General features: G+C 46.9%; 1 protein-coding gene across 7 annotated transcripts in view; it reads left to right on the top strand.

Annotated features, from left to right (window-relative positions):
* MID1 (midline 1) overlaps nt 1-14,454 on the top strand; it is a 586,156-nt gene that overhangs the window by 561,006 nt on the left and 10,696 nt on the right. For all 7 annotated transcript variants that reach the window (XM_045472348.1, XM_045472354.1, XM_045472349.1 and 4 more), the window contains 2 exons: nt 4,371-4,514; nt 13,810-13,971. In XM_045472348.1, coding sequence (XP_045328304.1) covers nt 4,371-4,514; nt 13,810-13,971 — 306 coding nt within the window. The remainder of the gene's footprint in view (nt 1-4,370; nt 4,515-13,809; nt 13,972-14,454) is intronic.

The raw sequence follows: 14,454 nt of genomic DNA, 5'->3' as shown, positions 1-14,454 counted from the left end.
TGTATACAGTGAAGCCAGATGTGCACCAAACTCAGGACAGGCGGCCCTCGAGAGACCACATCCCTGGCTTAGTTAGCATGGCATCAGCTTCTCGACTCCAGCTCTGTGTGTGTGTGTGTGTGTGTGTGTGTTTGGGGGAGAGTGGTTGGAAAAGACGGAGCAGGAGAAAGGGAACATTGTGTATAGTTTGGTTTTACAGTCTGTGGATCAAAAGCAAGGAGTTTTCCATCCAAGGGGCGTTATACCCAGACGGGTTTTTTCTTCACAAGAATCCGAGGCGCTGTTTTTAGCCTTTCTGCATTTGCAAGGGAAGCGGTCATCCCACAAACTTCTTATCTTCTGTAATTCTTTCAAACCACACCACTCAAAGAAGTTGACTCAAAAATGCATTTGCAGTAAGGAACCAAACTTGGTTTCAAACACTGATGAATATCCTGCCCTCCTTTTTTAAGCTTTTCACTCTGAGATTTATCTAAACTAACTACCCCATAGAACCTTCCACGATGATAAAAACGTTCTATATCTACACTGTCCATTATGGTAGCCGCTAGCCACATGGGGCCATCAAAAACTTGAAATGTGTGCGGCGAGTTTTTACTTTTATTTAACTGTAATTAAATGTAATTGAAATTTAAAAAGCCACATGGAGCTCGTGGCTACTGCATTAGACAGTGCTTTCTCTGGCTAAGCTGTTTTTCATAATGACATCCGATTAAAAAAAGCTCTTTTTTTCTTACATCATTTGGGATTGAGTGTGATCGCAACAACAGAAAATCCACTTAGCAGTGACTAAACCCATCGAGGAGTGTTTGTATCCCGGGAACAGGAGGACGGAGCTGTGTGTCCCGGGCCTGGGTAGCGGCTCACTGACGACCTCAGACTCTAGCTCTCTTCTTTTTCTGCTCTGCTGTCTTCACTGTGTTGCCTTTTCGCCACACGATCACAGCACAACTACCCCACCTCCGTGCATTATGCTCAAATTACAGGCAAAAGGAGAGGGACACAAGGGAGATGATGACAAAGATCCGTGAGCCAGCTTTGTCTTGGGTTATTAGGAAAATGAGAAGCTTGCTCAGAAGACCCATCTAGCAAACTCCCACTTGTGTCTTATGGGCCAGATCCACGTCACAAGGTCACGGCCAAGGACACAGAAGAACGAAACACTGTTTGGCTGGGCACTTGGCCTTTCTGCACAAAATCAGTGTCTCGTTGACCTGAGTGTATCCTCCCCTTCCCCAAGAATTGTTTAATGGTATTTCAGTGGGCACACCTTCATGGGCTAATCTCTAAGCCAATGCCAGAGTAGTGATTAAAGGAGAAAATGTGAAAGCACTTGGCACCGACTAGTACCAACCAAGCACACCATGTATCATCCCCGATGCCTGTTTATGCCAAACGAAAGATCACATGGGGTACCTGCTCTTATGCCTTCTTAACTGTCAACGTCAAATACAAATTTGGTCCACTTCTAGACATAACAGCGATCCTGGCCATAACGTAGGATGCTTGGCTGATATTGCCAAGTCCAAATAGCCTATCAGACGTTCGTAAGCAGGAAATGAAGTGTTTGCGGAATATGAGCCCGCCATTTCTTGTGTCCTGTTTATGACAGAGGCAGGAAAATAACAGCTCTGCTACCTGGTCCATGAATATTGAAATTGGGAGCATGGTGCTATTTTCATTTACCGTAAATTAGGTATTGACTTTTCAGGACAAACCCATTGGGCTGATAATCAGAACAGGGTTAGCCCGCGTGGCTGTGAAAACAAGATTTTCTTTTTTTCCCTGTGACATGCCTCTAAGCGGTATGTCAAGTTAATAACCCGGAGAGGTGACATTTCCTCCCCGATTGCAGCAACTGCCGTGTGCCTCCCAGCCACTCGCTTATTTTGAGCATAAGTTTTCTTTATATTTAATCATATATTGCAATGCAGAAAGAACACAACCTTTCTACAGCGGTGGATGGAAAAAATAATTCAGTGAACTATTTAGATCATGGGAGAATAAGCGTTTCTCCACTGGTCCAGGCGGGGTGATCCCACACGAACACGGACAATTGGAAGCACGTTTTATGGTGCGGCCGGGCCTCCCCCGCAGAATGCGTCTCCGGGTTGGCGTCGCTGATTCCTGCACATCAAAGTCACAGCGCGTGACACTAAGTCTTGCGTGTGGATACTTCAGGAGATAGGTGTGTAAATACATATTCCAGAAAGAATGCTTTAAAGGCTCGACAGAGCCTTTCTGTCTTAATGCACAGCTTAATGCAGCCTCTGCCACGGGTAGGCGCTCATTAATAATGTTTGTAGAATCCAATAACCAAGAGACAAAGCTGGTCTATGTGACTTTGTACAGCGAACACACCTCACACTTGGCCGCCTACCGTATTTGTCCTGAATACACCGTCAGGTGGCAAAAGGAAGAATACGAAAACAATTAGGGTCTTAAATTTGCCATGTTTATAAACTTTTCTCCTTCTTTGGGTTTATTCAGGCCTCATCCATCCTAATCGCAATTTAAAGCAAGAAAGAACTCTGCAATGATGTAAACTGAGGCTGCTACCAATCTGTAGAATGCTGCAATTTTCTCCTTTTTTGAAGTTAGGTTCTAGTATCCAGAAGAGTGGAAATAAAGGCCTGGATCAGTTCTCTAAGCCAGGGGTTGGCAAACTTTGACTATAAAGGGCCAGATGGTAAATATTTTAGGCTTTGCAGGACATATGGTCCCAACTACTCAACCCTGCTGTTGCACAAAAGCAGCCACAGACAATACGTAAATGAATGAGCCTGGCTGTGTTCCAATAAAACTTTATTTACAAAAATAGGCAGTGGGCCAGATTTGGCCCATAGCCATAGTTTGCCAACCCCTGCTCTAAAAGATGATTGCCGGTGCAAAGCACTCACTGCCTAGTCTTTTTCTTGCTCACAAACTCTTCTCATAAAACCAGGTACTGAAATCAAGCCGGTAGATTTTAAATCAACTTAAAATAATTATTTTGGTAGGATTTAGACTTCTCTGCTCCAGACTGTGTTCAAGACATAAAATAGCAGCCTTCTCCAGTGTTTTCTTCGGGGAAGGAAAATGTACTTCTTAGATATGATCGATTGTGCATCGTGGTCTTCTTAATTTGAAATATCACCTATAAATTAAAAACTGAGGAGAAAATAGGGCCACGCTAATAAGAGGTTTTTTTATAAGGCATCAAAACATCTAATGAAAGGGGCATCTGGGTGGCTCAGTCGGTTAAGTGTCCGACTCTTGATTTCGGCTCGGGTCATGATGTCACGGTTCGTGAGTTCGAGCCCCGAGTCAGGCTCCGCACTGACACTGCGGTCAGTGTGGAGCCTGCTTGGGATTCTCTCTCTCTGCCCTCCCCCCCGCTCACACACACGCACTCGCTTGCTCTCTCTGTCTCTGTCTGTCTCTCTCTCTCTCAAAAATAAATAAATTAGGGGCGCCTGGGTGGCGCAGTCGGTTAAGCGTCCGACTTCAGCCAGGTCACGATCTCGCGGTCCGTGAGTTCGAGCCCCGCGTCGGGCTCTGGGCTGATGGCTCAGAGCCTGGAGCCTGTTTCCGATTCTGTGTCTCCCTCTCTCTCTGCCCCTCCCCCGGTCATGCTCTGTCTCTCTCTGTCCCAAAAATAAATAAACGCTGAAAAAAAAAAATTAAAAAAAAATAATAATAAATAAATAAATTAATTAATTAAAAAAAAACACCTAATGAAAGAAAATTTTCAAACAATTACTTGGTAGGTTTGTTATGGCATAACGAACATCAGTATTTTTCCAATTGGTTCCATAAAATACGTGGCCTCACATACCTCAGGGGTTGGCAAACTTTGGCTCTCAGGCCAAATCTAGCGCTCACCTGGTTTTGTAACTAAAGTTCTCCTGGCACCTGGCCATGTCTGTTTGAGTCTGAATTGTCTGTGGCTGTTTTTGTAGTGCAGAGGCAGAGGTGAGTAGTTGTGACAGAGACCATATAGCTTGCAAAGCCTAAAACCTTTACCATCTGGCCCTTTACTGAAAAAGTTTGCCATCCCCCCCATACGGATGAAATCCCAAAAGTTCATCTCGTTTACTTTCTGCCTAACATGTTTTCTTGCATGGACAAGAGTATTAGTTGCTTAGTCTCCTCAACCTGCTTTCACGATAGAGACAAGTCCCTCCTGGAGGGCCGAAGTCATGCTACCTGTTAAAAATCACAGCGATCGCCAGCCAACCAAATGTGCTTTGGATTGGGGCCACCGTCTCTAGGACGGTGGTCCTGATGGACCTGTCCAGAAAGGCCTGCTTTGACTGTCACACATCTCCTCTGCAACGTATCCCAGAGGTGCCTGCTTTGTTGCTGATGAGCATTCTTGATCCCCACAGCTCCCAACCCTCCCACAATTAGAGAAGAGCTCTGCACAGCTTCCTATGACACCATCACCGTTCACTGGACGTCCGATGATGAATTCAGTGTGGTTTCCTATGAGCTCCAATACACCATATTCACCGGACAAGCCAATGTCGTTAGTGAGTATTGCGCACCCTATCGGTCTCTCTGTTTGGTGACTGTTTCCGGATAGATTGCGTTTCTAAATTTAAGCATCAGGGGAAGACAAGGGAGGAAAGAATCCACGGTATTTATTGGCTGCCTTTCCTAACCAAGAAGACGATGGCGTTCGCTCGTGCTCTACGAGCAAAACTAGCTGGCCAAATAGCGACGAAAATTAATGATCTCTAGCAAACCACGTGGATGAATCTTACAAACATGTAAGAGAAAGAAGCAGGAAACCAAAGCATACACGCAGTACGAGTCCATTTGTACGTTCGTAACTTAAAGATAAAAGGAAACTCTTTTGCTTAGAGATGCATATGAACGTGTAACAACTAGAGATGAAAGCGGGGTGGCTACTTTCTGGGTGGGAGTCACATGGTTTAGTCATTGTATCATACACTTAGTTTTATGTACTTTTTCGAGTGTTGTTTCACAATGTAAAAAAAAAAAAAAAAAAAAGAATGTAATAAAATGGAGAGGCAAGCAATGTTAGTAACTGGCCCCACCTGGGAAGAGTTTCAGCCCTTCCTTGAAACACGGAGAGGCCCCTCTCTCCCTGGGGCCCATGAGATATTTGGCATCAGAGACAATGTGATGATCTCACATCGCCCCAGTTGCTGGCCAGAGAGGTGATCACAAAGGAATCTCTCCTCCCCACCCCCACAGCTATTTCAGTTGAGTTGAGTAAATGGAAAAGGACCAGAGGAAGTGGCTTTTCAGGGGAGCAAGTTTGAAGCCTCTTTAGCAAATTAAAATAGAGCATGTCAAAGTAGAATAGAATAGAATAGAATAGAATAGAAGCCACTTTTCAACAAAGAAGTGTTTTGAAAAATTCAGTATCAACTTAATGTGCTTTTATTATGTAAACCTCTTCTCGGCTTCACCACACTGTTCTTTCCTCGCACGTGTAATTCTGACACAGTTCTGAGACGTGTGATGCTTAAAAAAGAAATCAGGTGTAGGATTAATTAAAAGAGTGATGGGCGAAGAGCCCTGCTTCTGAGTAACTGAAGGTCACTGGCTCATGCCAACAAATGGACCCCCCAGCTTCCTTAGCGCCTCGTTTCCCAGGCTTCCCTCCTCACCCCTCAGACCCTCCCCTCCCTAATTGGCCTGCCTTGGAAGCTTTATTAAAATCTTACCATTTTCCAAGAATGTGTAAGGGGGAAAACCGTGAAACGTCGAGAACAGCTTTGGCCAGCCGCCCGAGCAGGGGGGAAACAGAGGGCAGAAGCGGCAGGTGTAACAAAAACGTCTTGGGGGAGATGATGGCCTAAGTCTCGGAAGAGAGTGGGTATGTATCAGAGAGGTAAGGGGACGCCAGGCAGCCACCTGATCAGGCGCAAACCTGTAGAGACCTAGAATGGCCAGGCGTTTTTGAAGACACCGCCTACGAAAGCCTGGCTGGAGAATTGAGTGAGGAAGGGGAGACGGGGAGACGTGAAGACGGGGAAATAGAACCAGGACTCAAACCCGAGTAGGTCTGGTTCCGGAAAGCACATGTCCTTAATCATCAGTCTCTAAATCCTAACCCGCAATAAAGACCCGGCCACAGCGTGTTGGATTTTCCCCTGTGGGCTTGGGCGTCACGCGGAGCCGCACTGCCATCTGATCGGTTGGAAGCCGTGTCGGGCAGTGCTGGGGACGAGGGAGTGGGACAGGGCAACACTAGAAGCAGAGACATGAACTGGGAGGCCCGTAGTAATTCACGGAGGCACAGCTGGCCAGGACCCGCCAAGGGCACTAGCACCGAAGAAGGTGAGGGCAAGAGAAGATGATTCCAGAAGGACTTCACCTCTCACCCGTATCCCTGGGGAACACCGTTACTATCTTCAGCTATTTGGAGTGCTTTTGGGGGCACATCTGAGAGGCACGGGGGTATCAGGATTTCCGATTCGTCTGGTTTCGCTCCCCAGCCCCAGCCCTACATGCCCCCCACAAATCATGAAGCAACGCTGATTCCCTGAAATCTTTCTCTTTTTTTATTTAAAAAAAATTGTTTTTCACGTTTATTTATTTTTTGAGAGACAGAGACAGAGCATGAGCTGGGGAGGGGACAGAGAGAGAGAGAGGGAGCCACAGAATCCGACACAGGCTCCAGGCTCTGAGCTGTCAGCACAGAGCCCGACGTGGGGCTCGAACTCATGAACCACGAGATCATGACCTGAGCTGAAGTCAGATGCTTAACCGCCTGAGCCACTCAGGCGCCCCTAAAATCTTTCTTTTTAGTGAGCAATGCACGAAAATGTATCTAGTGAAAATTGGATGCTTTTCAATACGCCAGCCACCTCAGTTCCAAAGTTACCCACTGTGGGGCCCCTGGGTGGCTCCTTCAGTTGAGCATCTGACTCGTAATTTCGGCTCGGGTCATGATCTCGTGGTTCGTGAGTTCGAGCCCCATGTGAGGTCCTGCGCTGACAGCGGGAGCCTGCTTGGGATTCTCTCTCTCTCCCTCTCTTCCCCTCCCCTGCTCACATGCTCTCCCTCTCTCTCTCTCTCAAAATAAACTTTAAAAAAAGAAAAATATTAAGAAAAAAAACAAAGTTACCCACTGCATCAATTCTATTTCACATGCATCTTTCCTAGGGACAGTCTGTTAATAGATGGGCGTGCGTATACATTCACAGTCACAGAGAAATACCTTTTTAGGGGCGCACAAGGTAACATGCCATACACAGCTCCTTACCTTGCTTTTTTCACCCAGAATTTTCTCTCTTTTGATGAACTCAGGGACAACGGATTAGGGACCTTGAGTACGTTTGCAGACTCCCTTTACCTTTGCCATATAATATAACACCAGGAGCGTTAACGATGATAACGATGGTAAGACTTTTGTCCTTTGCCATATTCTCTTGGTTAAAAGCAGGTCACGGGTGTTGCTCACACTCAAGGAGAAAGAAATGCACAAAATCATGAATAGTAGAGTGAGAACCACGGCGGCTACCCAAGTTATGTCTTTCCTGAGGTGTCTTGAATCAAATGATTATGAGCGTTTGGACAGTACATAGCGCCTTGGCCTGGACTGGCGGGCCTTTGTATCAGTTGGCTTCTGCTGAACAGCCAACAACCGCAGAAGCTGGGTGGCGGATGACAATCCACACGCATTGCTTGTGTGTCCGGAATCCGGTGGGAGTCCGCTAGAAGGTCCCGCTGACCTTGGTGAGGCTCCGTCATGGTCCGGCTGCTCGGCCGGGGCACACAGTGCCCTCCCACAGTCCCGCTCAGGCGCCTTCTCCTGGCGATCGCAGCGTGCGGGTGGAGGGGCAGGCCCGCTTGCACACGTGCTTTGCAAGCCCTTGCCTTCGTCGTGTTAGCCGATGTGCCACAGGCCAAAGCAAGTCCCCTGGGCGAGGCCAGAGTCAGAACGCGAGGGCCTTCAGGGTTCCATCACAAAGGGGACGGATACGGCCAGGAGCAAGGAAGCGGAGCCAGAAGGCAGCCCGCTCTAGAACCCTAACTCGATACCAGCTCGTCCCTCCATCCCCAGAATGAAAAGAAGAGATCTGTTGCTTGAAACTTAGGGCTTCTCAGGTGGCTAAGCTGTGACTAACTTGGCTTCCATGCTGTCGGCATGAAAAATAATACCCCAACAAGACATATAAGTGGAATAGAGGAGCGAAGGCCATGTCCGTGGAAATCCAGTGGCAACAGCACTCCTGAATCCATTAGCTTTATGCTTGGTGATTCCAGGGAAGGTGTTTTGTTCCCCAAGAGCAGTGGCCCCAAGAAAATACATGGGAATGACTTCATGAAGATGACAGTCCTTGCTTATTTCACGCACAGGTGCCAAAAAGGCCGTTCTCCCAGGACGGATGGAAAGCAGGGACACTGTAGGTGCTCATCTAATGGGGGTACACTTATCCGTTTGTTGGTCTCGAGAGTTATTTGTCCCTTGAATGTCCATTGAGCCGGTATAGTGAAGCCCTGAGGCCTACAGGATCAAGTTGTAACAAGGAAAGAATAAACTTAGATGAATAGGCAGTTGAGGGGCCCCCGGGTGGCTCAGCCGCTTGAGCGACCAGCTGTGGCTCAGGTCAGGATCTCACTGCTCCTGGGTTCGAGCCCCACGTCAAGCTTCGCTCTGACAGCGTAGAGCCTGCTTCAGATTCTCGGCCTCCCTCTCTCTCTCTGCCCCTCCCCTGCTGGCATTCTCTCTCTCTCTCTCTCAAAAGTAAACATTAAAAAACATTTTAAAAAGGCAAGTGAGATGCAAAGATCTTCGAATTATTTTCTTCGTAACCATTATACGTATTTGTAGTGACTGAGAGAGACCTGAATTTGAATCCCAACTTTGGGCCACACTGGCTCCATAATTTGGGGGCAAATCATCTAACGTCCTCTGAATCTGTTTCCTCATCTGTAAGAAGAGGTAATGTTTTACCTTCACATGGTTGAGATAGCAAAAGTATAGGTCTTAGCCCCGCATTTGCCACAGTGTTGGCACATAAATATTCAAAGTTCTTATTCGTACAAAAATATAGACTACAGTCGCCCGTCATTGCATTTAAAAAAAAAAAAAAAAGCTGATATTTTGGGGGTGCCTGCGTGGCTCAGTGGGTTAAGTGACCTACTCCGGCTCAGGTCACGATCTCGCGGTTTGTGAGTTCGAGCCCCGCGTTGGGCTCTGTGCTGACAGCTCAGAGCCTGGAGCCTGCTTCGGATTCTGTGTCTCCCTCTCTGTCTCTTTCTGCCCCTCCCTGCTGGCACCCTGTTTCTCTCTGTCTCTCAAAAACAAGTAGATGTTAAAAACAAAAACCAAAGAACCTTTAAAAACAATAAAAAGCTAGTATTTTTGGTCGTATGGTAAATGTCTGTCATGACATTTGGATTGTCTACGCGATAGCATTTTGCACAATCGTCACGTGAAAGCCCTTCCCTGAATATTGTTTGTCCATCTGTCCTACCATTTGGAGGAATATCCCTCGCAGATGTCACATTGAATGACAAGATCTAATAATAAAACTGTACGGAAAATTCGAAGGCATTATACTCCCAAACTGGTCCTGGCTCCTTGTGGGGCTAGGTCACCGGTGCCTTCACTTGTCAGAATAAATCCTAGTTAATTGCCCACAACTGACTTTGGTGAAGGAGAATTAGATAAGATCTGTGCAGCTTTTAATCTTATAAAAAGGCTCTCCCTAATCAAATTCATATATTCAAATGCAAAATTAATGACGCTATTAATTTTTTATTACGCATTTTTATTAACAGGCTTGCGACTGCAGATGTTAATGAATTGCTTATTAATAAGTAGATATGTATTTAATTTTGCCACGCTTTTCATGTTTTCTTCCAGAACTTCTTCCAGTGCACCATTTGCAATCTTAAATGGGGCCTTTTCCCAGCAGCCTGTTTTTATCACTAGCCAAAGTCATAAGATGCATTTCTCCAAGTGTTCATGGCAAAGCAGTTATCTGTATTTAATTAATTTTAGTCATTTTGAAAACATTCGTGAAAGTTATTAAACAGATAGAGAAGGAGGAAAAGAATGTGCGCTTCTGTCCAATCTGTGAAAAGAAACAAAGGATGTTAGCAGCCGGTGCACAGCCTCTCAGAAGGGTGTCCATGTTGCATCATGTTTTATACATAATGTTTTACTGCAAGATGACAGTTGCTATACAAGGCTCTGAAATCCCAAATGTAATTAGGATCTTGTAATGAGCGGCATTATGTAGGGAAATGCTTCTGACCCGTTGTGAATGAGAACAAAATGTATAAAATTGAAAAACTCAATTAAGTTTCATTATGAACTAATTATCTTCCAAGTTCCATTGTTGTTTTAATACTTCAAGCTGAATTAGAGAAGGTGAACGGTGGAATACCCTCAAAGACGATTGAAAACGAATTTGGAGACGAGGGAAGTTTCTGTCGGGATGGTTGCATGGGTGTCTCATAAAGAGGTGAAGAAAACCCAGTCGACAGTCCTGACACGGTGGGGTATCGGGGCAGAGAGGTCTGACACAAGAGCGACACTAGCCACGCAATAGCTTTGTACTCTGAGGCACCCACCCCCTTACTCCAGCCCCCAAAAGAAAACGGTCGGTGTTGCTTTCTTGGCATTTTTAATCAACTCCTCGGTTATTGCCCCAGCAATAATAATAACACAAAGGTAAGCCTAAACAGGAACAGTGAGTGTTCACGAAAGCAGATTGTCCCAGTGCAAAGCCATCCAATCGAATTTTACTACGCCGTAAACATTTTGTTCTTTTAATAGTCAAGGAGAAAAATTAGTGACCTCTTCAAAATAATCAGGATGGTCAGGGTCCCTTTCCTGTTCGGTAAAGCGGTCTGAAACATTAAATCTTTGTTGGGTTAAGATTCTGGATTATAGGCCAAGTTGCTGTCTGCTTTAGGATGTTGTTGAAAGCGTTCCCCCACCACATGAGGCCCAGCTTTTCGGTTGTACAGTGATGTAAAGTTTATTGAAACATTTTTACATTCGCTTTCTTTGACCACAATACTCATTTTACTATAACATTGGCAATTAAACGGGATGAGTGTAAACGCAGTGACATTGATAGGATTCTCATTTGATTCTCCTGAATGCTGTTATTGTTTTCGATCGTGCTCGACTGCTGTTGACAAAGGTCTGGGCATATGAGTAGATTATCCTAGGCAATAGAAAAGCTCTTTTGTTTTTGTTTTATTGCTATTGTAAGATTATTATTAAATGTCTGAAGTGAGTTAGACAGGCTTGGGGCCCAGAGCTCAGCGTTCAAAATGGCCCTTCTTTGGTTGGATCGAAATCTCTCATTTGGCCATGCCGCTATCCAGAAGCATTGAGTTTCTTGCAGCTACATTCAAGGAAAAAGTAAGGTGAGAAAGTATCAAAAAAGATACGTAGTAAGGAGAGTCCCATGTTGCTGAACCACTTATGCGTGTTTTCCTGGATCTAAGAGTTAGGGGGAAACTGGGGGGAGGAGTGGGGTGGATGGTTGTTAGTTGCCATGTCTCCGACACCCACTCAACCCGTTCTGTGAGTTTCCCGTTGTTCCCTTGTTTTTCCGCTGGCTTTATCAAGTCTGGCAGTCCTCCTGGCGAAATGTTCGCAGGTGGGGATGAAAAGAGGTGACAGAAAACTCACAGGGTCATGTATATATCTATGACTCACTGAAGTGTGTCTAAAGATACTATGCACCTAAGGTACAAATCATATGAGGTGAATTTTCACACTTGACAAAATACTTTCAGGGTTCCTTCCAACTGTGAGACTACCAGGAACACTTGAGCTCCAGAGTTGGAGAAAGCATTTAGTAGGATTCAAAGACAGATGTCATGGGGCTGTGAATACCTTGGAATGCTATGCAAATATTTGTGGGTTGGTATGGAAATGCACATGTGACTTTCTTTCTTTAGAAATGTTTTATTAGATTCTCAAAGAGGTGAGACCAAAGAAAGATTAAGGGACTGCTTCTTGGGATTATGGTAAGGTATAAGTTGCCTCAAGATCAAAAGAACGAACCCTTTGACTTGCAAATCCACTGAAAGGGAAAGAGTGGGGGGAGTTGGGAGCCCCTCAGGAAGTGGAGGGGCCCAGCCCTCTACCAAGAAATGGTGAAGGAAATTCACCAGAGCCAGGAAACTTCATGACAGCCAGTCGCTGGGGGGGGGGGGGGGGGGGGGGGGGGCGGGGGGGGGCGGGGGCTGGGAAAATGTTCTCTTAGAGTGGATGGAGATTGATGGGTGGAGAGAGGAGAAGAGTTGGGCCCAATACCAAAGAGATGTTTTCAGCATCAACCAGCTGCAAAACAAAACGGGCTTCCTTTTCCCTCCATGTTCTTCCAAGCATCATAAATCCTCAGCCTGTCCCCCAACCCACATCCTGCAGAATGCAGCCGGAACTCTACTCTGAAACCAGCCGTGCCAGGGAATGCAGCTGGTCAAAACTCCCCATTCCTGCTCTTCTAAGAGCCGCACTGGGCCCTCAGCTGCCTGCTTCGGGGTTCTCGTAGGGAACCCTCGTAGGCTCCTGACTTGGTTAATTACGGCCACACTAAGTCTGCAACGCAAACAGCCCCGATGATCATTTTCCTAGCTCCCCTGTCAGCAGCTGGGCCAGGCCCTGCTGGCCTCCCTCAGGCACCGGCTGCCTGTAGAGCTGTGACCTAGATCTCTCCTCCTGCTGTGATGAGCAGGCTATCTGGGGAATGTTCTCCCCGTGGCAAAGGCAGAGGCACAGGACTCAACACAAAGTCTCAAGGCCCTGTAATGCCTGCCCTTGCAGCCAATCACACGGCCAAATCGAAGGCCGCCGTGTCGTAGGGCGATATATCCCATCTGGGGAGCAAGCCAGTGCGAAGTCACTTAGGCCTGGATCCGGGGCAGGGTGAGGAATTAGAGGCAAAAATGCCATCTCCTACGTGTACATTAGCACGGTCAGCTTCTCGTCCGTGATTCAGGTCTCTTCTCACTTTCCTGAGTCTCACGATTGACGAGGTGCAAATTTTAAGGGTTACCGTAACGAGAGTGTGGGGTGAGGGTGCAGAGAGCGGACCCAGCGGGAACCCGCCGCTTGCTTTACATCACCACGGCCCCTAACAACACGTCGCACACACACACACACGTGCACAAGACACCAGACAGAAGTGCCTTTGCTGCTCTTTACGCTGAACGTAATTTGTGTTATCATAATTTTTTTTATTTTTATTTTTTTTAATTGAGCCGTCAGCCCAGAGCCCGACGCGGGGCTCGAACCCACGGACCACGAGATCGTGACCTGAGCTGAAGTCGGACGCTTAACCGACTGAGCCACCCAGGCGCCCCTATGTTATAATAATTTTTAATACTTTTTTAAGGTCTATTTATTTTGAGAGAGACAGACACAGCATGAGTGGGGAAAGGGCAGAGTGAGCGAGGAAGAGAGAGAGAGAGAGAGAGAGAGAGAGAGAGAGAATTCCAAGCAGGCTCCACGCCACCAGCACAGAGCCCGATGAGGGGCTCAAACCCACGAAGCCGTGAGATCATGACCTGAGCCGAAACCGAGAGTCAGACGCTCAACCGCCTGAGCCACCCAGGCGCCCCGCAAGATAATAGTTGTAATTGGTTTTTCCATTTAGAGCACATAATAGGAATATATAATAACAAATACAGGTTGATGACCTACCGTAGGCAGGAGACTGAGCACTGGAACATACTAGGGGTCTGTCTCAGAAGTGGCCAAGCACCCCACTTGTGGTTCCCGTAACCCCCGATTACACAGACTCGGAGTCACGCAGACGTCGCCCCACGCTTGCGCCAAAGCACCGCACCGTGTTCTGCTTGGTTTTGCAGGTCTGTGTAACTCTGCCGACAGCTGGATGATCGTGCCCAACATCAAGCAGAACCACTACACCGTTCACGGTCTGCAGAGCGGCACCAAGTACATCTTCATCGTCAAGGCCATCAACCAGGCGGGCAGCCGCAGCAGCGAGCCTGGGAAGTTGAAGACAAACAGTAAGTGTCGCCTCCCTCCTGCTCACCTCTCAGCTGCCTCGGTCCCCCCTTTCTGTTCCTTTTCTCTGTCTCGGGCATCGCCGACGGCCTCAAGAAGCAAGTCAAGAGCTAACAGGTTCCAAAACTGACTTGACCCTTAAGGGCTATGAGTCCATCCACCTCTCTGCTCTTCAGACTGCTCATTTAAAAAAAAAAAAAAAAAACTTTCGTTTTAATGTTTATTTATGTTTGAGAGAGACAGAGACAGAGCGCAAGTGGGGGTCGGGCGGAGAGAGGGGGAGACACAGAATCCGAAGCGGGCTCCAGGCTGCGAGCTGTCCGCACAGAGCCCGACGCGGGGCTCGAACCCACGAACTGTGAACTCATGACCTGAGCCGAAGCCGGACGCTCAACCGACTGAGCCGCCCAGGCGCCCCTGTAGTATTGCTTTCCATAGCAGAAGAGCACATGAACAGCTCTTTCTTCAGGAATTCTTTATTTTAC

Source organism: Leopardus geoffroyi, chromosome X (assembly GCF_018350155.1).
Source record: "Leopardus geoffroyi isolate Oge1 chromosome X, O.geoffroyi_Oge1_pat1.0, whole genome shotgun sequence".
NCBI lineage: Eukaryota > Metazoa > Chordata > Mammalia > Carnivora > Felidae > Leopardus > Leopardus geoffroyi.
The sequence above is the reverse complement of the archived record's forward strand: the minus strand, read 5'-3'. Positions and strand labels throughout refer to the sequence as shown.